Raw genomic sequence first — 24,924 nt, 5'->3', positions numbered from 1 at the left:
GCATTGCAGGACGTACGAGGAGAGACTTACTGATCTGAACATGTATACCCTGGAGGAAAGGAGAAACTAGTGATATGATAGAGACGTTCAAACATTTGAAAGGTATTAATCTGCAAACAAACCTTTTCCAGAGACAGGCACTAGAACGAGAGGACATGAATTGAGTTTGAAAGGGGCAGACTCAAGAATAATGTCAGGCAGTATTTTTTCACAGAGAGGGTGGTAGCTACCTGAATGCCCTCTTGCAGGAGGTGGTGGAGATTAAAACGGTAATGGAATTCAAAAAAGCGTGGGATAAACATAAAGGAATCCTGTGTAGAAGGAATGGATCCAAAGAAGCTTAGCGGAGATTAAGAAGCAAAGCCAGTACTGGGTAGACTTTTACAGTCTGTGCTCTGATCGTGGTTAGACATTCAGCTTCCGAAGTTGGAGAACAAACCAGCACTGGGCAAACTTCTAAGGTCTGTGCCCTGATCATGGCTGAATAGATTTGGATAGGATGGAGTAGAGCTGTTCAGGGGCTTCAATGTTAACTTCAGAAATTTTAGAACAAGGACAGTTCTGGCCAAACTTCTACAGTTTATGCCCTGAAAATGGCAAGGATATATCAAGACCAGGTATATATGAAGTATCCCATACCATATGTAATGAGTTTATCTTGTTGGGCAGACTTGATGAACCGTACAGGTCTTTATCTGCCATCATCTACTGTTTACTATGTTTTTTACTATTTTACTAAGGAAATTTGATGTCTTTTCTGAACCTTGTCATCTGCTTTTCTCTTCACTCTTCTGCCCTCTTCAGTCTTCCTTTTGATGTTGCTCTTCTCTTTTACTTTTTCTAGCGCTTATTCTCTCCGTTAGCTTTTCCCCTACTCCCTTTTTAATTTTTGACTGTAGTGGAATGATGGGTAAGAAAGCATTCTGAATAAACTAAACTCATTTCCCCCAATATTCAAAACCATTTAACTGGCCAGGAATGGCACCTGGCCGGTTTAAAAGGCAGTTAACTAGCTATCTGGCAATATTCAGCAGGGGATAGCCGACTATCCCCAGCTGAATATTCCTGGTTAGCACCTAGGAGATAACCGGCTATATCGCACGTTATAGCCGGCTATCCCCGAATAGTCAGTTCATATCCGACTGTTGTAAGCGGCCACATCGGGCCACTTAAATAGCTGGTATATCTTTAGCCAATTTAAAGTTATTCAGCTATCTTTGGATATCGACTTAGCTGGCTAACTTTAAACTGGCTAAAAATAAACTGGATATTCAATGCCAGTCATCAGAGACGTCTGGCATTTAATATCTGGGCTGACTGCCGACCATGGGAGTTAGCGGGGCTGCCTCCTGTGGTCTATATATCGGCCCCATTTTGGCTAAGATACAGACACAGGCTCTGAGTTGTGAGCTAAGAATGGTCCCTTGTTTAATCTTGTGGCTGAGCAGTATATGATGTAATGCCCTGCTGCTGAACCCCATTGAGGGACTGATGAAACCAATGATGCTCACCAGAGCAAGATTACAGCTCCTACTTAAATTTTAAAAACAAAATTTGGCTTCCATAGACCTTTATCCCCAGGTACAGGGCTCATCCCTAATCAGATAGGCATTACCTCATTATCATGTGCCACTGAATAACTAGAAAGAGTAATTTAGTGCACTTGAGCTTTGGCATTCAGGGAGGACTGTTTTTAAGAAACAACATGCAATGTTCCTACATTTTAAGGTTAAACAAGTTACTTTCAGCCTTCCAGTGTTGTGTGATGGCTGCAAAATCAGACCCTTTGCACAGAATTCCCTGTGTTCCTGCAAAATTGTCACAGAAAAGCAGGGACTGAGATATATGTGTAGGCTGCCACCACTTTATCAGCCTGTGCCAGTCCAAGGTCAGCAGTGGTACAGCACTTCCAGCCATGTACTGCTGTGATATCATGCAGTTACTAGGGTTGCATGGTTCAAAATGTGGTATGTTGACCTGGGCATGTTGCTGCTGTCCTGAATGTTCCAAATCCTGGATAGGGAGAGGGTAGTTCCTTTCCCAATTCATTTGCCCTGCTCTGTGAACCTTCTCTGTTTTTGGTCCCCTCCCAGCACTGAACGCTAAACCCCGTTCCCTCCCAAAAAGAACTAAGGGCTTTTAGAAAGCCGTGCTAGCAATTCCTGCGTGGGAATTCCTCTCGTCGCGTGGGACTTGCTAGCGTGGCTTTGTAAAAAGAAGCCCTAAATAAATTAACAGGATACACAAACAATGTCAAAAAATAACTTGATACAAATTTATGTTTGATATTGAACTAGCTTTAGTCCCGTCATTGCAGTGATATGCCTCGAAGGAGGAATGGATGGCATGCACAAGGTCTCCTGTAACCCTATCTCCTGGGCCCAAAATCCGGCCACTAGGTGTGAGTTGCATGATGATTGAGGGCCTTTTCCCTGTTGCTGTCTCTGTAGCATTTTCACGAAGGTTTCTGTTATATTTACTAATTCTGTAGCATTCCTGCCAACCTAGGAAGTAGAAGATGTGACCTGGGAATTGCATCCAGGTCTCTCTATATGGCTATGTGCAGCACTTTCACTGAGCCACATGCTGGTCAGTGCTGTAATGCTTGAAAGCTCTGAGGGCCCTGATGAACTGCAGATTAACTACAAATTGTATTGTAGATCCTGATGTTCAGTATTCTTGGTACTGCAATAGTGTCTGAAGCTTCAGATGTGTTTCTCTAGTGAATATTGCATCTATTTTTAGCTAGTAGTATCAGAAAGCGTTTAAAATAAACTGTAAGATCATTTGTGCTGTTAGTTGTTTAACCTCATTTTCAATCAGTGTTTTTTTTAACTTTGATTTTTAAAATACATTGCTCAAGTATTACACTTGATCAGAAATAAGAGAGCGAATATAAGAGGTAAACAAAATATACCATAATAGAGAAACTAAAGAAAATTATAACATCAACCCTGATTTTAAAGTCCATTATAAAGGGGATGGAGTAACATAATGGAGAATTAATATACAGGAAACAAAATACAAAGTTAAAATCTATGCTGTTAAACTGAACCCAGGCTTAACACCCATCAAAACAGGTTACATATTGGTCTGAACCAGGGGTTCTCAACCCAGTCCTTGGGACACACTCAGCCAGTCAAGTTTACAGGAATCCCACAATGAATATGCATGAGATTGATCTGCGTGTGTTGTCTCTATTAAATGTAAATCTGTTCCATGCATATTCATGGTGGATATCCTGTAAACCTGATTGGCTGGGTGTGTCCTGAGGACTGGATTGAGAACGCCTGGTCTGAATAGGTGGAGTCTCTGAGAGATTACATTCATAAAAAGGAGCCGAGCTTTTTCTGCTTACAGACGGGTCAACCATGATGGTTCAAATAATTTTTTTTTCACATTCTCATACCATATGTGACCATCTGTGGGATAAGATAACTAAAGTCACCAGGAACAAAACATGGGGTTTTAATGAATTTTGTTAGAACAAACAATTTGTAATACAGCGGTTCAAACCCCATCCTTTTATGTGAAAAAAATAAAAGTTGCAGATGTTCAAACGTATAACTTTCTCAGACTGCCTAAGCACACATATCATGAAAAATCAGCCGTTCTCAACATTTTGGATCTGAGACTTTAGTCACCTTTTCCTAGAGATGGTCACATATAGTACACTTACAGGGAAATTTCAAAAGAAATTGGGTTCCTATCTGAAGAGCCCTAAGTCATAGAAGGATAGCCATAGCCATGTCTGGAAATACCAAAATTTGACAGCTGGAAAAAATGTCGCTGCCTGTGTCTAAAGGTAAAATTATGTATAATCATACCTGATAATTTTCTTTCCATTAATCATAGCTGATCAATCCATAGACTGGTGGGTTGTGTCCATCTACCAGCAGGTGGAGATAGAGAGCAAACTTTTGCCTCCCTATATGTGGTCATGTGCTGCCGGAAACTCCTCAGTATGTCGATATCAAAGCTCCATCCGCAGGACTCAGCACTTAGAGAATTACACCCACGAAGGGACACTCTGCCCAGCTCACCACCGCCGAAACGGGGGAGGGGAATTAACCCAGCTCATCCCCACACAAGTGGGGGAGGGGAATCCGTCCAGCTCATCCCCGCGGAGCGGGGGAGGGACACCACACCCGCCGATGCGGGGGGATCTGGCTTATCCTGCAACCGCAACCGCGGGAGGAGCTGACTGACCCTAACACCGCCGAAGCGGGAGGGGTACAAAGCTGCCCTACAGCCGCACGAAGCGGGAGGGAGTGCCGGCAGAATTTATGTCTCAATCCAGCCCCGTAAAACGGAGGGGAGAGGAATGCAGCAGCTCACTGTAACACAAACTCGTCTCAACTCTTGAAGAATCCAAGTGAAAGAACTTGAACACGAAGTCTTTCTGAAATAACTGAAGACTAAACTTGAACCTGAAATGCAACCAGAATAAAAACAGAACAGATATCTGGGAGGGGCTATGGATTGATCAGCTATGATTAATGGAAAGAAAATTATCAGGTATGATTATACATAATTTTACCTTCCATATCATCAAGCTGATCAATCCATAGACTGGTGGGATGTACCGAAGCAGTACTCACCCAGGGCGGGACATTGAAATCCCTGACCTCAACACTGAAGCTCCAAACCGGGCCTCCGCCCGTGCAGCCACAGTCAAACGGTAATGCTTGGAGAATGTATGAGCCGAAGCCCAAGTTGCCGCCTTGCATATCTCTTCCAAGGAGACGGATCCGGCCTCTGCCATCGAGGCCGCCTGAGCTCTCGTGGAGTGAGCCTTCAGCTGGATAGGCGGCACCTTCCCCGCGGCCACATAAGCCGCTGCAATGGCTTCCTTGACCCATCTTGCCACTGTAGGCTTAGCAGCCTGCAGACCCTTACGAGGACCTGCAAACAGGACAAACAGATGATCCGATTTCCGGAAATCATTGGTCACTTCCAAGTATCTGAAGATGACTCGTCTCACATCCAGATATTCAAGAGCGGAGTACTCCTCTGGGTAGTCCTCCCTACGAAAGGAAGGGAGACAGAGCTGCTGATTCACATGGAAGCGAGAAACAATCTTGGGCAGGAAGGAAGGCACTGTGCGAATAGTCACTCCTGCCTCAGTGAACTGCAGAAAAGGCTCTCGACATGAGAGCGCCTGGAGCTCGGAAACTCTTCTGGCTGAAGTGATAGCCACCAAAAAGACTGCTTTCAACGTCAGGTCTTTCAGAGATGCCCTCGACAAGGGTTCAAAAGGCGGCTTCTGCAATGCTCTTAGCACCAGGTTGAGATTCCACGCAGGCACCACTGAGTGCAGAGGAGGGCGCAGGTGATTAACTCCCTTGAGAAAGCGCACCACATCTGGCTGCGAAGCCAGGGAAGCACCCTTCAGGCGGCCCCTGAAGCAAGCCAGAGCCGCTACCTGGATTTTAAGGGAACTGAGCGACAGGCCTTTCTCCAGACCTTCTTGCAGGAACGCCAACACTGAAGAAATTGGAGCAGTGAAGGGAGAAAGTGAGCCTGCTTCACACCATGTTGCAAAGATACGCCAAACCCTGGCGTAAGCAGTAGAAGTAGAGCGTTTCCTCGCTCTCAGCATAGTGGCGATGACCTTGTCTGAGAAGCCCTTCTTCCTCAGACGCTGCCGCTCAATAGCCAGGCCGTAAGACCAAAGGGAGAGGGATCCTCCATCACCACGGGACCCTGATGTAACCGGCCCTGCTCCACTGACAGCCGCAGAGGATCGTCGACTGAGAGCCTGATCAAGTCCGCATACCAGGGACGTCTGGGCCAATCCGGACCCACCAGGATTACCCTGCCGGGATGCTTTGCCACCCGGTCTAGCACCCTGCCCAACATGGGCCAGGGCGGGAACACATAGAGGAGCTCTTGTGTCGGCCACTGTTGGAGAAGAGCATCTACTCCCAGGGATCGAGGGTCCCGTCCTCTGCTGAAAAAGCGCGGCACTTGGCAATTGGCCGATGACGCCATCAGATCTAGGCTCGGCTGGCCCCAGCGCTTCGTGATGTCCAAGAACGCCTGAGCAGATACTTGCCACTCTCCGGGCTCCAAGGTATGGCGACTGAGAAAGTCCGCCTTGACATTCATGACTCCGGCAATGTGGGCCGCTGAAAGCTGCTCCAGGTTCGCTTCCGCCCACTGGCAAAGACTCATAGCCTCCTTGGCTAGAGGGGCGCTCTTGGTATCTCCCTGGCGGTTGATATAGGCCACAGCCGTGGCATTGTCCGACAGGACCCGTACAGGCTACAACACCAGTACCGGGATGAACTCCAATAACACCAACCGAATGGCTCTGAGTTCCAGGAGGTTGATAGACCACTTGCCTCTGCAGGAGACTAGAGCCCCTGCGCTGTCCTTCCCAAGCAGTGGGCTCCCCAGCCCATCAAAGAGGCGTCTGTCGTGACGACAATCCACTCCGGGGTCACCAGAGGCAATCCTGCAGACAACTTGCCTGTCTGCGTCCACCAGCTCAGCGCCTTGCGCACTGCTGGGTCCACGGGAAGGCGCACAGCATAATCCTCCGACATCGGAGTCCAGCGCAGCAGCAGAGATAGCTGTAGTGGTCTCATATGAGCCCTGGCCCAGGGCACTACTTCCATCGTGGCCGTCATAGAGCCCAACAGCTGCACGTAGTCCCAAGCCCGAATAGGAGAGGCTACTAGGAACTAGTCCACCTGAGCCTGAAGCTTGACAATCCGATTGTCTGGCAGGAACACTCTGCCCACTTGGGTGTCGAATCGAACTCCCAGATACTCCAGGGACTGAGTCGGGCGCAGCTGGCTCTTCTTCCAGTTGATGATCCATCCCAGGGAGCTCACAAGAGCAACTACCCGGTCCATAGCTTTGCCGCACTCTGCATAAGAGGGGGCTCGGATCAACCAGTCGTCCAGATAAGGATGGACTTGTACTCCTTCCTTTAGCAGGAAGGCCGCTATGACCCCCATTACTTTGGAAAAGGTCCGCGGAGCAGTAGCCAACCCGAAAGGGAGGGCTCTGAACTGGAAGTGTCGTCTCAGGACTGTAAAACGCAGAAAGCGTTGGAGAGGAGGCCAGATGGGAATATGCAGGTACGCTTCCTTGATGTCCAAGGAAGCCAAGAACTCTCCTGCCTTCACTGCCGCTATAACAGAGCGGAGAGTCTCCATGCGAAAGTGCCTCACTTTCCAGGCCCGATTGACCCCTTTGAGGTCGAGGATAGGTCGGACAGAACCTCCTTTCTTTGGAACCACAAAGTAAATGGAGTAACATCCCTTGCCAATCTGATTTTTTGGCACCGGAACGACCGCACCCAGGCGGATCAGGTTGTCCAAGGTCTGCTGCACTGCCACAGCTTGACCGGAGACTTGCAGGGAGAGAGTACAAACCCGTCTCTTAAGGGTTGGCAGAACTCTAGCTTGTAGCCGTCTCTGATGACTTCCAGCACCCACGCGTCTGAAGTTATAGTGGTCCACTCGCCCAGAAACGAGGACAGCCGTCCTCCAATCTGCACTGGGGCGTGGACCAAGGCCCCGTCATTGGGTACGAGACCCTGGGGGAGGACCAGAGGGAGCACCTCCGGGACGGCGGTCTCTGCGAAAGGAATGCTGCTTGGGGGAGAAATTCCTCTTGAAGGAAGAGGGGGCAGAGGAACCCGACTTGCCCGGGCGGTACCGACGGGCTTCCAGCAACCGTCCTCTGGAGGTACCGGGATGAGTACTAGCCCGAGCCCTGACCTCTGGTAATTTCTTGCCCTTAGACGTGCCGAGATCGGTCACGATTTTGTGCAGCTCGACCCCAAAGAGCAGCTTGCCTTTAAAAGGCAACCTAGCCAGGCGGGATTTAGAGGCGTGGTCAGCAGACCAATGTTTCAGCCAAAGCCACCGCCGCGCAGAGACTGTCTGAGCCATGCCTTTAGCTGAGGCTCTCAAGACATCATACAGCAAGTCTGCCAAATAGGCTAAGCCCGATTCCAGGGCCGGCCAATCAGCCCTCAAGGAAAGATCCGAGGGGGAAGCCCGCTGCACCATAGTCAGGCACGCCCTGGCCACATAGGAGCCGCAAACTGAGGCCTGCAAACTTAAAGCAGCTGCCTCAAAGGACGACCTTAAGGCCGCCTCCAATCTTCTGTCTTGGGCGTCCTTTAGGGCCGTGCCACCTTCCACCGGCAACGCCGTTTTCTTAGTCACCGCAGTGAATAAAGAATCCACGGTAGGCCACAGATAGGCCTCACGTTCACTCACAGCCAAAGGATAGAGGCGGGACATAGCCCTAGCCACTTTAAGGCTCGTTTCCGGGACATCCCATTGAGCCGCAATTAAGGTGTGCATGGCATCATGCACGTGGAAGGATCTAGGCGGGCGCTTCGTCCCCAGCATAATGGCAGAGCCAACAGGGGCTGAGGGAGAGACGTCCTCCGGAGAGGAAATCTTCAAAGTGTCCATGGCCTGTAACAACAGGTTGGGCAAATCCTCTGGGCTAAAAAGCCGCGCTGCAGAGGGGTCATCCGCTCCATCCGAGCGGGGATCTATCTCCTCCAAGGAATCCGCAAAGGACCGTTGGGAGACCTCAGACACACTGCCCTCATCTACATCGGAGGAGACAAAGTCCTCCAAGGCCTGGAAATCAACCCGAGGGCGTTTACCTCTGGGAACCTCAACCTCTTTATCAGAAGAGGGAGCAGGGGCAGCGTTTGCATGAGGAAAGCCTGATGCAGCAGCAAAACAAACTCGGGGGAGAAACCCCCCAGACTGTGCACTTCCGCAGCCTGGGCAACAGCCCTAGACGCACTCTCAACCGGCGCTCGCAATAGCGGGGGAGAGACATGCTGCGCATCCAAAATGGCGTCCGGCGCGAAACTCCGCGAAGGAGCCGCGCGGGAAGAACGGCGCTTAACTTTAGCCGCTTGTGCCGTCGCCCAAATTAAGGGCGTTCATGGCATTAATGTCTCCAACCTCAAGGGCGGCCCACGAAGAAGCCGTCCGAGCCGCGTGGCCGGCCAAGATGGCGGAGGCGAGGAGCGGGGGATGGGCGTTTATGGCGGGAAAAAACCGCCACGCCGGAGGAACGACCGGGACATTCATCGGTCACTAAACTGTCACCCATCAAGGGCGAATCAGGTTGTAAAACCCCCGCATCCCCTCTAGAAGCGCTCCAGCGATCCGGGGAGCGACCCTTTGCGCCCTCGCCCTCCGACGCCATATGCCACGAGGAGAAGAATCGGGGAACCCCCTGCCCGCTATAAAAAGGTAAAATTACCTGCTTGCCGCTCCGAGCTGTAACGAACTGGTGTCCCAGTGAGTAGCTGCAATGAACGTTTAAAGAAACGTCGAATTAAACGCCTTTAAAGACGTTTAAAATTTTTTTTTTTTTTTTTTTTTTTAAACGGAGCCAGCGGGAGGGGGGAGAAAAGGAGGGACCTGGCACCACCAGGTTTGCACTTGCTCAAAAGAGCCCTCAACCCCAGGCCTCAACAAAACCTAAGGATTAGGCTTGGAGGCCTAGCCAGAGCTGCTGCTGTGTGTGACCACCACCTGCTGAGATAGAGAACATACTGGGGAGTTTCCGGCAGCACATGACCACATATAGGGAGGCAAAAGTTTGCTCTCTATCTCCACCTGCTGGTAGATGGACACAACCCACCAGTCTATGGATTGATCAGCTTGATGATATGGAAATATAATTTCAAGACTATTTCAACTTCCAAAGCAAAAGTAGCTGTTAAAATAGCCTGATTATCTAAACCAAATTCGGCTGACTTTCTCTGTGAGTTTAAACTACCCTAGTAGCGCTTTAGAAATGTTAAATAGTAGTAGTAGTATCCAATCAAACATCCAAATCAGCTGTACAATTTGTTACTAAACAATGAGAAGTAGTGGGTGAGGCAAAAAAAAAAAAAGTAACCCCCTAGAGTTTTGTTTTTTGGTTGTTGGTTTTTTTTTTTTTTTTTGCTGCTTTCTCAGCAACTGCTTGGAATTTTACCATGAAATTTTATGACTTTATCTACGTTTATGTGCTGAGTGGAATGAGATTATCTTTAAACATGGCAAAGTTACAGACTTTTTAGCATGACCATCCAGCAGTTTTCATGTGTTCAAAAATGTTTGCACTGTAAAACTACCATTATTAAAGAAAAAAAATGGGATACCGGGTTACTGTTAATGACATCACAGTGATATAGACTTTGGGGAACAAGGTTGGAGGCCTATCACAAGCTCCACCCAAAGTGTCAAACAATCACTGAACTCAAGGAAGCTCTGCGGATGATCAGGGACAACCTGCCACCAGGACCAATCGACAAGCCTAAAGCGAGTGACGGCCTGTGTCAAAGTTGGGTTTGGACACTTTGAGCATTCACAATGACTGCAAAATTCTGACACATTGTTAAAATCATTTGAACGATGTTATTTACTGTGTTGTAGCTCAAACATTTTTAACACGCAAAAATCGCTAGGTAGTAACGCTAAAATGTCAGTAACATCAACATAGCTTAAGATAATTAAATGTTGTTTAATAGTAATATGTAAGTACTAGTGGAACCATGCCTGTTTCCTCAACAATGAAATGGGCCCTAGGAAGGCTGTCATGTAAGCTTTTTTTTTTTTTTTTTCTCTCTCCCCTGTCCTCCCCTCCATGTCCAGCAATTCTTCTCTTCCCTGCCCTCCCCTCGATTGGTACCTGAACATTCTCTGGCTGGCTGGCACTGGCTTCTGTTCGTAACATCCCTCCTGACGTCAGCTCGCCTCCAGCGTTCCCTACCCTTTCACTGTTCCACCCTCTGTCATTATGTCTTGACGTGAGGGCGGGACATTGAGGGGGAATGGAACACTGGAGGTTGGCTGACGTCAGGAGATGTTAAGAACCCAGGCAGCCAGACATGGAACTTTGGAGGTGCAAATTATTATATAGGATGATGACTAAGTAGCAAAATTTCTCGTTGAAATTCAAAGCGATTGCTGAGAAAATGGCAAAAAAACTCTAGGGTTTTTTTTTTTTTTTTGCCTCACTCTGTAGAAATTGGAATATAATAAGCTCTAACCACTGTAGGCAGTGAGTTTGTTATACCTAAGATTTTAGTTGTATATTTTCTCAATATTTCAAGTGCAGTCAAATCCATTGTTCTAGGAACATTTTTAATTGGCTTTGGTAACATGAAAAGCATCCGTATTTCTCCAGCTATCCAAATGATATAGCTCAACAAAGAATACCTAACAAGTTCTGTAGCAAATCAGTTTAAAAGTAAAATGATCAGTGCTAAAATTTTCAGTAGAAAAGTGTAAAAATAATGAGTCTGTAATTTTCTCCCATGGGCTGAAATACCTTTTACATGCTCAAAACTGCAGGTCAGCAATAAGCTTCTCCCCCAACTCACTTTCCCCCTAATTCTATAATTTTCTATGCCCAGGTTATAGAATGCTGCCAGTTATATGTGCAACTTAATTGTTAAATTAGCACTAATTGGCTATGAGGAGTTAATTGGCACCAATGTGCGGTTCATGTGTAATAATATTAAGAGTCTCTTTTATCAAGCCACACTAGTGGTTCCTGATGTGGAAATGCCGACAAAGCCCATTCACTTTGAATGGATTTTTCTATCGGCGTTCCCATGCTGAACCGCCAGCTTGGCTTGATAAAAGAGGAAAGGTATGGAAAACAGGTGTGAGGATGTTATAATGCCGTTGTATCACTCCATGGTGCGACCGCACCTTGAGTATTGTGTTCAATTCTGGTTGCCGCATCTCAAGAAAGATATAGTAGAATTGAAAAAGGTGCAGAGAAGGGCGACTAAAATGATAGCGGGGATGGGACGACTGCCCTATGAAGAAAGATTAAGGAGGCTAGGGCTATTCAGCTTGGAGAAGAGACGGCTGAGGGGAGACATGATAGAGGTATATAAAATAATGAGTGGAGTGGAACAGGTGGATGTGAAGCGTGTGTTCACGCTTTCCAAAAAATACTAGGACTAGGGGGCATGCGATGAAACTACAGTGTAGTAAATTTAAAACAAATCGGAGAAAAGTTTTCTTCACCCAACGTATAATTAAACTCTGGAATTCATTGCCGGAGAAAGTGGTGAAGGCGGTTAGCTTAGCAGAGTTTAAAAAGGGGTTGGACAGTTTCCTAAAGGACAAGTCCATAAACCGCTACTAAATGGACTTGGGAAAAATCCACAATTCCAGGAATAACATGTATAGAATGTTTGTACGTTTGGGAAGCTTGCCAGGTGCCCTTGCCGCTGTCGTGGACAGGATGCTGGGCTCGATGGACCCTTGGTCTTTTCCCAGTACGGCATTACTTATGTACTTATGACCTTAGTCGATATTTTATATTCTTTGCATGTAATTTCTTTAGCACACAACTGCTATGGGTCATGGGCGTGGGTAGTCCCTTTCATACGCAGGTCATAAAATCCTCTCAGTTACACCTAGCTGACAGCAGTTATGTGCAGGCATTTACAGCAGCCATTGAGCTAGTGTAAGTGCTCGCACATTAGGTGTAACTGTCGTTATGGAATACTAGCATGAGCAATTGCCTTTATAGGATTCATGCTTAGTGCACACACTTTAGGTGACCTTTTGAGAATTACCCCCTTAACTGGCACGGAGCAAGTAGAAATAATGCGACCGACAGCTTGTTTCTGAATTAGTAGAAATGTGTGAATCAGATAAACATATTCTTTAAGGCTGGCTATCGGGGAGAGGTGGCCATTTCCTGCATAGTTGGAAAAAAGATATAGTGGAATTAGAAAAGGTACAGAGAAGGGCGACGAAAATGATAAAGGGGATGGGACAGGGTGAAGCGTCTAGGGCTCTTCAGCTTGGAGAAGAGACGGCTGAGGGGAGATATGATAGAGGTCTATAAAATAATGAGTGGAGTGGAATGGGTAGACGTGAATCATTTGTTTACATTTTCCAAAAATATTAGGACTAGGGAGCATGCGATGAAGCTGCAAAGTAGTAAATTTAATACGAATCAGAGAAAATTTTTCTTCACTCGATGTGTAATTGAACAATGGAATTCATTGCCAGAGCATGTGGTAAAGGCGGTTAATGTAGCAGGGTTTAAAAAGGGTCTGGACAGCTTCCTAAAGGAAAAGTCCATAGACATTATTAAATTGACTTGGGGAAAATCCACTGCTTATTTCTGGGATAAGCAGCATAAAATGTATTGAGTTTTCAGGGATCTTGCCAGGTATTTGTGACCTGGATTAGCCACTGTTGGAAACAGGATGTTGGGCTTGATGGACCTTTGGTCTGTCCCAGTGTGACAATGCTTATGTACTTATGTAGATTACAGTGTATTGATTTCGGTTTGCAACTGTGTGTGGCCTCTTTAACCTAGTTCTCTCTCCTTTCAGCGCTGCGTAACCCTAGTAGCGCTATAGAAATGTCAAGTAGTAGTAGTAGTTTTAACTCTTTTAACTCTGACAGCCCTCTGCTAGGGGCACCAGCTGTAACTTTTTCCACAGCCACTGCATGTGTGCGTCAAGCCTGGCCACTGTTAGCTAATGTCTGAAACTTCCTTCTCCCAAGAAATGTGACCAGTATTATACAGGTTTCCTAACCCCTGCCATCTTAGGAATCAAACCTGCTGCTTCAGTTTAGAAGGGTAAAGGGTCATGGATTTTTTTATACATCCTTTCTGAGGTGCAAGCAAAGCAGTTTTTCAACCCTGTCTTGAACGACCAGTGCACTCGGGGTCTGTATTGATTAGAAGTAAGTCTGTTTAAAAATGATTGTTTAAGTGTTACCTTAAAGGATTGCTTTTCAACCCTGCTTTTGTCCGATAATACACTCTTGACATCTTGTCTTTGACAGAAAGTAACTTTTCTTGTGAATATAAAAAACAAGTTGGGATCCAGAAGATAAGACACAGCTCTAACTAATTTGGTATACAAAGGGGAGGATGGCATTTATTTCCCAGGCCCAGCTTGGCCACCTGAACTTGGGAAAGCATGTGACTACGTTCCCATAGATCTAAGCATTCTGTAATTTTCCCTAGCTCTGAACATGAGCTCAGCCTAATAAAAAGGTAGGGCTTTTCACAGTGGGGTGGGGGTTCATCTGTGAGTAACGTACGGCCTGCGCAGAAGGCTTGTTCCTGGTCCAAAGCTCCTAGCTCTCGCTGTACCGGGCCCCCCCAGCTGATAAGAGCCTGGATGATGGAGACCAGTGATTATTGTATGTATATAATGTATTGCTTCTTTTCCTGGTCTAAGAGATGTAGAGACCAGTGATGTAATGATTGTGTATAGAGTTAATCATGGTATATGTGCTAACCATTTTGTGTGTGTGTGTGTGTATATCTTAATCATTGTAGAATTTAGCTTCTCTAATATAGGTCTCATTTACTTATTACGAATCCAAAAGAATCCACGGTAATTATTGGGTAGTCTGTGTCAGTGAGACAGGCTGTAAATCCATAGCATTACAAACACTCAGATGGAAAGGCATAAAGCATCGTAAAACTCTGAGCTCTTGTTAAAACTAGGATTCTTTGTATTTTGTATGTTCATTTTCTTTTTCTGGAAACTTACCTGGAATCTGTGAACTTCCTTAGATCCAGCGAGCTGGGGACTAACCCGTTGACCAGATCCGGACAGCCCACACTTACTCGAGTGCCCCCACCTATCCTACCAAGACCTTCACAACAGACAGGGAGTGGGAGCAGCTTTAGCAGTTTCCGACCCACCTACAGCTCCTTTCCTCCAGCCTACAGCACTTATGGTAGTTCGCTGTACGGAAGTTATAGCCCATACAGTTATGGCGGGCTGGGATATAACCGCTTTCGGACAGATGATCTTCCTCCCAGCAGGTTTGTTCAGCAGGCTGAGGAAAGCAGCAGAGGTGCATTTCAATCCATTGAAAGCATTGTCCATGCCTTTTCCTCAGTCAGTATGATGATGGATGCTACCTTTTCAGCAGTCTATAATAGCTTCAGGGCTGTATTGGATGTGGCAAATCACTTCTCCAGATTGAAAATACACTTCACTAAAGTCTTCTCAGCTTTTGCTTTGGTCAGAACTATCAGATACCTTTACAGACGGCTCCTGCTGCTAATGAGGCTCCGCAAGAGTTCTGAAAATGAAGATTTATGGGCAGAAAGTGCAGGGACTGTGGCTCGGATTGGCCCTGAAGAAAGATTAACTAACTCTGCTAAATCATGGCCAATCTTCTTGTTCTTTGCTGTGGTTTTTGGTGGTCCTTATCTCATTTGGAAGCTGTTGGCAACGTGCAGTGAAGAGGAGATCGGTAAGAAGGTTACCTATATGTAGTCTCTTGTGTTTTCCATTGGTATCTGTTTATCCCCTCCTTCCACACACGTACTCTGATTTCTGTCTCTATGCTGTAAGACCCCACTAGCTCTCCTTTCACATACGTGCTCTGGTTCCTGTCTCTGTGCTTTAAGACCCCACTAGTGGAGGGATAGATGTTCATCCTCTCCTTTTACACACATGCTCTGGTTCTTGTCTCTGTGCTGTAAGACTCTGCTCGTGAAGAGACACATGTTCATCCTCTCCTTCCACACGTGTCTCTGTGCTGTAAGACTCTGCTCGTGAAGAGACACATGTTCATCCTCTCCTTCCACACGTGTCTCTGTGCTGTAAAACCCTGCTAGTGAAGGGACAGATGTTCATCCTCTCCTTCCACACACTTGCTCTGTTTTCTGTCTCTGTGCTTTAAAATCCCACTGGTGTAGGGATAGCTAATTATCGTTAAGATCTTGGTAGCTCAACATAGTAAATGATAAGATACTGATCAAATTGGCCCATTCAGTTTTACATAAAGGTTTGAAGACTGAGGTGGGTCGTAAATAATTTGCTCATGTCTTGATTCACCCAATTTTTTTTTTTTGCCTCTAAAGAAAAATAGTGAGGGGGAAATATAACAGCAGCTGTTGTAAAAACAGATATTTATGGCAATAAAAGATTCAGAATGTACATTGAAGTCATCACATAGACATTCATTAACTGTCCTCTTCCTGTTTGCTCACTTTTCTATAAATATCTTTAATAGCCATCTGGTGGAGCGTACCTGAGTTCAGGCTGGGTCACTTGTGTAGGCAACAACTCTTTTTCTCTTTCATTTTAATGTAGGGCTCATGTTCCTTTCATTTTCAACTTTTCTTCCCCTTCCTCACTTTGTCATACATGTAAAATTCCTGGTTATACGTCATCCTTTTCCACAAATTGCCTTTTGTATTTATAGCACTCTGGATTTCAAGAACTATAGGGGAAGGGAGAGAACAAAAAACATGGTGGCATATTTTCAAAGCACTTAGACTTACAAAGTTCCATAGGTTATTATGTAACTTTGTAAGTCTAAGTGCTGTGAAAATGAGCGCCTTAGTAGTGGTCTACAGCAAGAAGGACTTATTCATAGCACGTACTTGGAGCTCAACATCATACCCACCATCACACCACAATATACAGCAAAACTGGAAAACACCTCTATGTGAAGTCCAAGGAAAATGAAGTAGAGAGTGTGACAAAAGTGTCTATTACAATTCCTTTATTGCACCAAACAGAGACCCGACATGGGGCTGTGTTTCAGCGATAAGAACCGCCTGCTTCAGGGGTCAAAAATATAATATTTGCTGCTGGATGAGTTTAAAAGCAATGATGCCTAAATAGGAAAGATATTGAATACTTTGTGGAGCAGTCTTTCACCATGCCTAACAACCTTGGTGTGGGAAGGGCCAATACCATCTTTGTCCAATCAGCTTCACCTTTGCACTTGAGACAATACAACAGCAGAGATGGGAGGAGCCACAGTGCTAAGAGTTTCTTTGCCTGAATGGAACACCATGTGGGTGCTGTGGATCTCTGCTGTTGTGTTGTCTCAAGTGCAAAGGTGAAGTGGCTAATGATGCTGTTTGGACAAAGATCTGCTCCACAAAGTGTTCAGTATATTTCCTGTCTGGACACCATTGCTTTCATACTCATCCGGCAGCAGAATTTGACACAAGCTTCAACACAGGGAGTGTCTCTCAATTCCTTTATTGCACCAAACAGGCTAGTGGCACTGAAAAACCAAAATATATAAATGTGTATACCACATTAAAACTGAAAGAGGAAAAGCCTCAGAACATACCAGTGTAAAAAACACTTGACAAATTATGTCTATTATAGGCAGAAAAACCTCCTTAGTGCATTTTTTTTCACTCAAAATAACTTCATAATGCCAAAATATTAGAACAAAGTGAAGAACCAAAACTTATCTTTAAAGATAGCAGCTCGGATGTCAGCAGTGAGCTTGACATACTGTACCTTCGCCACTGCCAGCATGAGGAGAATAGGCGACATGGAAGAGTTTCTTCCGAAGAGAAGGTGGATTGAGGAGAGGAGGATAGAAGAGATGAGAGAATTTGGAGTGGGCTGGGGAGATCAGTTCACTCCTGACAGATAACATCTGTTGCCCCAGACAGGCCTCCTGATATACTGACACAAATCTCCCTCTCCAGGCACACACAGACATACAAATAACCATCTCAACATAGAGAAGCACACATGGTACACTTTACTCACTCCATTCTAGTCTACCATGTGGACGTCATGCCTCTTTCCACTAAATCTTCCACACAGGAGGAGGAAAGGGAAATATATCATTGTGCCACATTGTACTTGTTCAATTTCCAACTTGATTAACATAAATTTGAAATTTTATTTGTGTTAAGCAACTACTAATTGGGCAAGTGGAGAAGATGACCATGTGGTGGGAAGAGCAGAATATGACTTCAGTGCTACCTGTGAAGAAGAAGTTTCTTTCCGTGCTGGTGATCTGCTTAATTTGGCACCCAAAGGTAAGATTTGTTCATGGGCCATATGGATGGAACAATGACCTTGGCATTTTCAGGCCTGCATCTAGTTTTGCCACCTGAGACACAACTGTGACAAGCTGATTTGGTTCCAGTTTTGAAAACAGAATTTCATAGATTTGCTGGAGCTAAGCAATAATTAGTAAGTCTGCATACATCAGATTTGCTTTTCTTAAAAAGCAAAATTTGACCTATTAACTATGTGATTTTATGTAAAGGTTACATATATTTTCTTTTCCAGATCTGGCATATTACAACACATACGTGTGATTTGACAATGCAGAGCAAACTGAGATGTTGTAGTTCCACCTATTCTGTGAATTGCCCTTAGACCATCTGTGGTAGCAATGTAAGAACCTTACTTTTGCTTTGGTTCATCAAGCGCTCATTCATTATAAGAGACCAGGGACGTTCCTGCACCTGGTGTCCGGCATTCAGTGCTGAGAAAGGATGGTCCACATTTTAGCTCAATTTATAGTCGAAACATGATTAGATCCTAATCTATTTGATAATTTATTGCGTGAAATAGTATATAAGCCCTTCATTAACTGGTAGCACATCTTTGAGCAGTGAACCTCAACTAAACATTTCCTATAATTATTGATCAACCTCTAAATTTAGGCCCGTTCTCCCATGTAAGAACTGTATCAGTTCTAACATTGGAGCGCTTCCTTACATGAACAGCTTGCTTTGGGTCATGATTATCTTCAACCACCAGCCTTCCTAAACCCACTCCTAGTTTTTGACGTTCTCCCTTTAGGAGGTTGTCTGTCTTACTTCCTTCACAATTGGCTTCATATCACTACAAATGAGTGGGTCCTAAACATTATAAAGACGGGCTACAACGTGACCTTTCAAACCATACCCAAGGATTTTTCTCCTTCTTTCAAACTTCAGAAGCAGTTGACAGTGCTCATCCAGGAAATCCAGCTGCTTCTTGAAGGAGCCTCTATCGAACCAGTCCCTTTGTATCAATGTTTCACTGGATTTTACCTCCATTTTTTTCAGATCCCCAAAATGTCAGAGGGGCTCAGGTCTATTCTGAGACTACTCGACCTGTACCTCAAGAAGGCCAAATTTCATATGTATTCCCTTCAAACTATCATCCCTCTGCTCCCACAAAACAGCTGGCTAGCGACATTGGACTTAAACTTACGCTTATATTCCAATATATCCACCTCATCAGAAGTACCTCCGCTTTATTTTCAAAGACTTTCAGTTCCAATACAATGTGCTTCATTTGGGCTGGCAACAACGCCCAGGGTATTCACCAAGACACTAGCTGTAGTAGCAGCTTACCTAAGAAGGAAAGAAATTTTAGTCATTCTTTACTTGGACAACTGGTTGATATGTGGGCACAGCAAAACCGACCTCCTCAGAGTTCTCCAGACAACAATTTCTCTCTTCACTCAGCTGGGGTTCATAATAAACTATCAAAAGTCCATCCTAATTTCAACTCAGTCAGTTCTGGACTGTACTCAGGCTTGAGTGTTCCTTCCTTCCTCAACATTCAAGCAATTCAGCTCCTGGCCCCTTAGCTACTGTCTTCAGTCACTTGCACAACCAGAACCTTTCTCCATCTCCTCAGTCACATATCTGTATCCACAGCAATGTGTGCACTACAATGGGCCTTGAAAGAACAATGGGATCAGAACAATCACATACTTTCTCACAGGATTTATATCTCCCCACAAATAAAGCAAGCACTTCAATGGTGGCTTCACTTCCCCAATTTACTAGAGGGAGCTCCCTTTTTATCGTCCACCCACAACTCTCTCACTGACAACAGATGCTTCATCCCATGTATGGAGAGCTTATCTTCTACACTACCATACCCAGGGACATTGGACTCAATTGGAAGCTACCTTACAGGTCAGTCTTCTCGAACTCAGAGCAGTTTTCTATTCAATTCAGACATTTGCCTTTCAGCTCAAAGGTCAGGTAATTCTACTGCAGATGGATAACCAGGCCATGATCTATTTGAACAAGCAAGGGGGCACAGAAACTCTCTCTCTGTCTGGAGGCATTCCAAATATGGACTCTTCTTCTTCGACTTCATGCAACTCTTCAGGCTTCCTACCTTTCAGGCCAATACAATACATTGGCAGAGCTGAATTCTATACCCTCATGAGTGGTCACTAGCTCTCCCTACTGTTTGTCACATATTCAAAAGGTGAGGGACACCTTGCATAGACCTCTGCTTCCGATCACAATTACAAATGTCAACAGTTTTGTTCCAGACTTCCCTCAACACTCGGTCTGCTCAAGAACCCATTTCACCTTTCTTGGACAAAAGGCTTCTATTATGCTTTTCCTTCAATCCCTCTAATTCCCAGAATTATCTGCAAGGTTATTCAGGATGCAGCACTTATCCTCATAGCACCCAATTGGCCTCCCAATACCTCCCAATACAACACAAATAAATTCACCGCTATTAATACACCAAAACTACAATTGCCAATCTCCGAAACTTTAAAAATCCTTGGAGTCACTGTCGACCGCCACCTAACACTTGAGACTCATGCAAACAACACAACCAAAAAGATGTTCTACTCCATGTGGAAACTGAAAAGAATAAAACCATTCTTTCCGAGATCCGTCTTCTGTAACCTAGTGCAATCACTCGTACTTAGTCATTTAGACTACTGTAACTCACTATATGCAGGCTGCAAAGAACAAATACTGAGGAAACTACAAACAGCCCAGAATACAGCAGCCAGACTCATCTTCGGAAAACCAAAATACGAAAGTGCAAAACCCTTACGTGAGAAACTGCAGTGGCTCCCACTCAAAGAACGTATCACCTTTAAAGTATGCACCTTAGTCCACAAAATCATTCACGGTGAAGCCCCTGCATACATGACTGATTTAATAGACCTGCCACCCAGAAACGCTAAAAGAACATCCCGAACTTTCCTCAACCTCCACTTCCCTAACTGCAAAGGGATAAAATACAAAGTACTGCATGCATCAACCTTCTCCTATATGAGCACGCAACTCTGGAATACACTACCACGTAACCTGAAAACGATCTACGAATTAACCGACTTCCGCAAACGATTGAAGACTTATCTCTTCGAGAAAATCTACTGCTAGGATCAAAACACATGAAGCCCATACACACCAACAGAAATGAATCAATACACTCTCCTTGAATTCTCTCACCCCGCATTTCCACCACAATTAATACTCCACCCACAAATAAAATTGTTATACCCTAAGGTTATCTGCTATTGTTCTATCGCCCCATCTTTTCCCCATTGTATCATTCCATTGTTTAACGCCCCAAAGATGTTCTGACTTGACTCTGTCTCTCATAACTCTTCACAATGTAACCATAATTGTACTGTAACATATTGTACTTCCATCACTCACAATGTATTGTAAGCCACACTGAGCCCGCAAATAGGTGGGAAAATGTGGGATACAAATGCAATAAATAATAATAATAATAATGGTATCCATGGCTCCTCAGACTCTCCCAGACCAAGCCCATACCTCTAGGAGCTCATTCTCACCTCCTCAATCAGCAAAACGGACAACTACATCCCAATCCCAGGAAACTGTCTTTTACGGCTTGCAAGCTTCAAGGGTCACGTTGTTCTCTACAACATTGACAGTTTTGGATGTTTTACATGCCGCTTATAAACCTTCCACTCACAAATCTTATTCACTGAAATGGAAAAGATTCTTCAACTGGTGTAAGACTCTCAGTTTTTTCTTCGTCTTACTTGCTCCATCTCTCTGTTTCAGGTTTACAACCTTCTTCAGTACGCGTTCACCTCACAGCAACTTCCAATATTCTTTCCAAGGTGGGATCATTACCACTTTCATCGCACCCACTAATCAAACACTTCCTAAAGGCCCTAATCCATTTGCATCCTCCAATCAAGCCACTTCCACCTCCTTGGGACCTCAGTTTAGTCCTTGCTCAACTGCTGCAACCACCGTTTGAGCCTTTAGCGTCAGCTTCTTTGTAATTCCTTACATGGAAAACATTGTTCCTGGTAGCTATCACCTCAGCCAGACGAGTAAGTGGACTGCAAGCATTGGTGCATTATCCTCTATATACACAATTTTACTCTTTTAAGGTAACCTTATGTACACACCCCAAGTTTCAGCCAAATGTGGTCACTGCATTTCATCTCAATCAGGATATTGTTTTATCCAAAACCTCATTCTTCCGCTTCAGAAGCATCTCTTCATACACTGGATTGTCGGCAGAGCTTTTTATTTTATCTTCAGTGTACAAAATCTCACAGACCTTCTTCTCAGCTTTTCCTGTCCTAGAACCAAACATCTCTTAGTTCATCAGTAACCAAACAAACATTATTCTCCTGGATTGCAGCATGAATCTCCTTCTGTTATCATCAACAGAATCAGCCAGTGCTGACTGCCATTGGAGCTCATTCTGTGTGCACAGGTGATGTCTGCAGCTTTCCTCAAAGGTGTTCCGTTTCTGGACATTTGCAACATCTCTCTCATGCATGCTCATTAGGGGCATCTTGAAAACCTGATCTGGTGGTGGCCCTCAAGAACTGGGAATGAAAGCCAAGACCTTTGTTGGGGGGGTATTTCTAGAACCAGCAGAAGAGCAACACCCTGTTGAACATAAAGTAGTAGCTCCAAAACTGAGTCATTTATTTCTAAATCTAATGTATTTTATATATGAAGCTACAGTCTAATGATTGTGAATTTCTGTTCATTATTTCAAATATCTTGTGTTACTTTAGTACCCTGACTCGCAAACTTGGTCTTATATTTGATAGCACTGCATTGGGTTTTCCTCAGAGTTTTGTTGACTGTTTTTTATTTTTTCATTTTCAAATTTCTCTATTTTTAAATCACCAGAGCAACAACCCAAGATACGTGGCTGGCTCATGGCAAGCTTAGATGGGCAAGCTGTGGGCTTTGTGCCAGCGAATTATATCAAAATACTGGGCAAGAGAAGAGGCAGAAAGGTAGCTGCGCTGGAAAGGGTGAGTGAAGAAGGGCCTCCAGCTCTGGGAACCAGCACTACAGTTACTTCTGCAGCTGCCACCACACTGGAAGAGCAGGAAGCTGCTTTTGAGTCTGCCTTTGTGGAAACGAGCAAGGATCCGGTTCTCTCCCACCCCACTGAAGGAAAATTAGATTGGACTATATTAACTAAAGAAAACGTATGATAACCTTTTCAGTAAAACAAAAATTATAATGTAATAGATGCTATTCATCTGTCAAACTGCTAGTGCTAAGAAAAATAATTGTTTAAATTTTAACTATATGCTTGGTTTGATAGAATATCAATACCAGAAAGATATCCACACTTATGGTCTTCAAAATGGCTGTCAGGAGAAAATTGGCCTCTGATCTCTCAAGCTCCTCTTAGATAGATGTCAGCAGTCCATTTTAGGGCCTTAGAATATTGCAGTTGGCTGCTTGGACGATATGGGACTGTAATCAGATTAGGCAGTTTGTTTTGAGCATTTAAAATCTGCTTACCATAAGGAAACTTAGTGCTTCTGGCGAAGACCCAGGACTTTCACCTTCACTCCAGACAGAAGATTATGACCTAATAAAACCAAGTATTTTAAAAAAATATGTACTAGGATAATAACACATAAGCTACCTGCAAACATGAGGGGAGAATCAATATTATTATGTTGTGAAATTACTGTATACTAAAAAGAGAACATTTTATTATTAGGCTTTCTGTTTTGTGGATTTGTTTAGGAAGAGGTAGATAACATCAAGATAAAACAAACAGTTTTGGGCCTTTTATAAAATTAAATACTTGAACCAAATGGTTGGTGTCTTAATTGTGCCTCAGTTTCCCTGAATAAGGAAATGTAATGCTGCAGCTCAATGTAAAATTAAAAGATGATGAAAAATAAGCTGGTTTCTTTCCTTTCTGGTGGAAGGGTACATACAATTTTGTTTGAGGCAAATTAATCATAGGAAGCTTGAAACGATTCTTTAGTGGTTTGTCTGGTCTGTCTATGCCTTAAAGAGTGTACTGAAAACTTATGTAATAATATGGGAGCCATAATTGTAAAATTATGGCTCCCATATTATTACATTGTAGATTAAGTTTTCAGTACACTCTTGACGATCAAAATATTTCTTCAAGTATATTTAAAAACAAGTATTTAAGGTGTTTATTCAGTCTCTCTCTTTTTGGTGAATCAAGTACATTGTGCACAGATCTGAATTTTATTCAAAACTTTTTTCTTAGAAAAGTAAAGTAAAATATACAATGTGCACAAAGTTGTTGTTTTGCTTACTGTGAACTCCATGCCCTGCTGGCTGCACTGACTGTGGCCCTTAGTATTTCTCCTGTATGTTTGTATGGATTAATACATCCAAGGCCTAGTTTAATATAACTGTTAACCAATTCACTCAAAATTTCCTGGACAATAATTTCAGCAAGCGTTTTTTGAAATATAGCTGCAAAATACAAGTATGTGCCAGTTGAATAATGCATCCCAAAACCTGTCAACAACAAATCACTAAGGTAAATTTTCAAAAAACAGGGTGAGTTTGCTTGCTGTTCAAGAGGACTAATATCAAAGAAAGGTCTCATGAACACATACATTTCATTTCTTAGTATCTCCTAGATATTGTGATCAATTACTATGCTTCCTTTTGCCAAAATTTAAAGAGCAGTGTAAGGATTTGATTACACTGCACTGGGATTGGTGCTATTTAACATATTTGTAAATTATCTGGAAATTGGAATGACAAGTGAGGTGATTAAATTTGCAGATGACACAAAACTAGTCAAAGTTGTTAAAATTCATGTGGCCTGTACAAAAATTGCAGGAAGACCTTAGGAAAGTGAAAGACTGGGCATCCAAATGGCTGATGCAGAGTGATACACATTGGAAAGAATAATCCAGATCTTCCTTATAATCAATACCAGACCAGTTCAGACTAATGGGTTATGTCCATCCACCAGCAGAAGGAGACAGAAAGTAGTTAGAGAGTTGCATGGAGACAGAAATCTTGCCCATCCCTACTGGAATCTTACCCCTCCCCATCCATCCCCGCAAGAATTTAACCTGTCCCCACCCATCTCTGCAAGAATTTAATGGTACATAAAAGAAAATTCTGGTCAGCTCTCTCAGT

The 24,924-nt window shown here is 44.2% G+C and overlaps 1 protein-coding gene across 1 annotated transcript in view; it reads left to right on the top strand.

The window, feature by feature from the left end:
* PEX13 (peroxisomal biogenesis factor 13) overlaps nt 1-23,690 on the top strand; it is a 28,676-nt gene extending 4,986 nt beyond the window's left edge. Inside the window, exons 2-4 of the mRNA XM_030196187.1 lie at nt 14,560-15,251; nt 17,677-17,802; nt 22,669-23,690. Coding sequence (XP_030052047.1) covers nt 14,560-15,251; nt 17,677-17,802; nt 22,669-22,982 — 1,132 coding nt within the window. The 3' untranslated portion in view covers nt 22,983-23,690. The remainder of the gene's footprint in view (nt 1-14,559; nt 15,252-17,676; nt 17,803-22,668) is intronic.
* Nucleotides 23,691-24,924: the final 1,234 nt, after the last annotated feature.

Source organism: Microcaecilia unicolor, chromosome 3 (assembly GCF_901765095.1).
Source record: "Microcaecilia unicolor chromosome 3, aMicUni1.1, whole genome shotgun sequence".
Taxonomy (NCBI): Eukaryota; Metazoa; Chordata; class Amphibia; order Gymnophiona; family Siphonopidae; genus Microcaecilia; species Microcaecilia unicolor.
The sequence above is the reverse complement of the archived record's forward strand: the minus strand, read 5'-3'. Positions and strand labels throughout refer to the sequence as shown.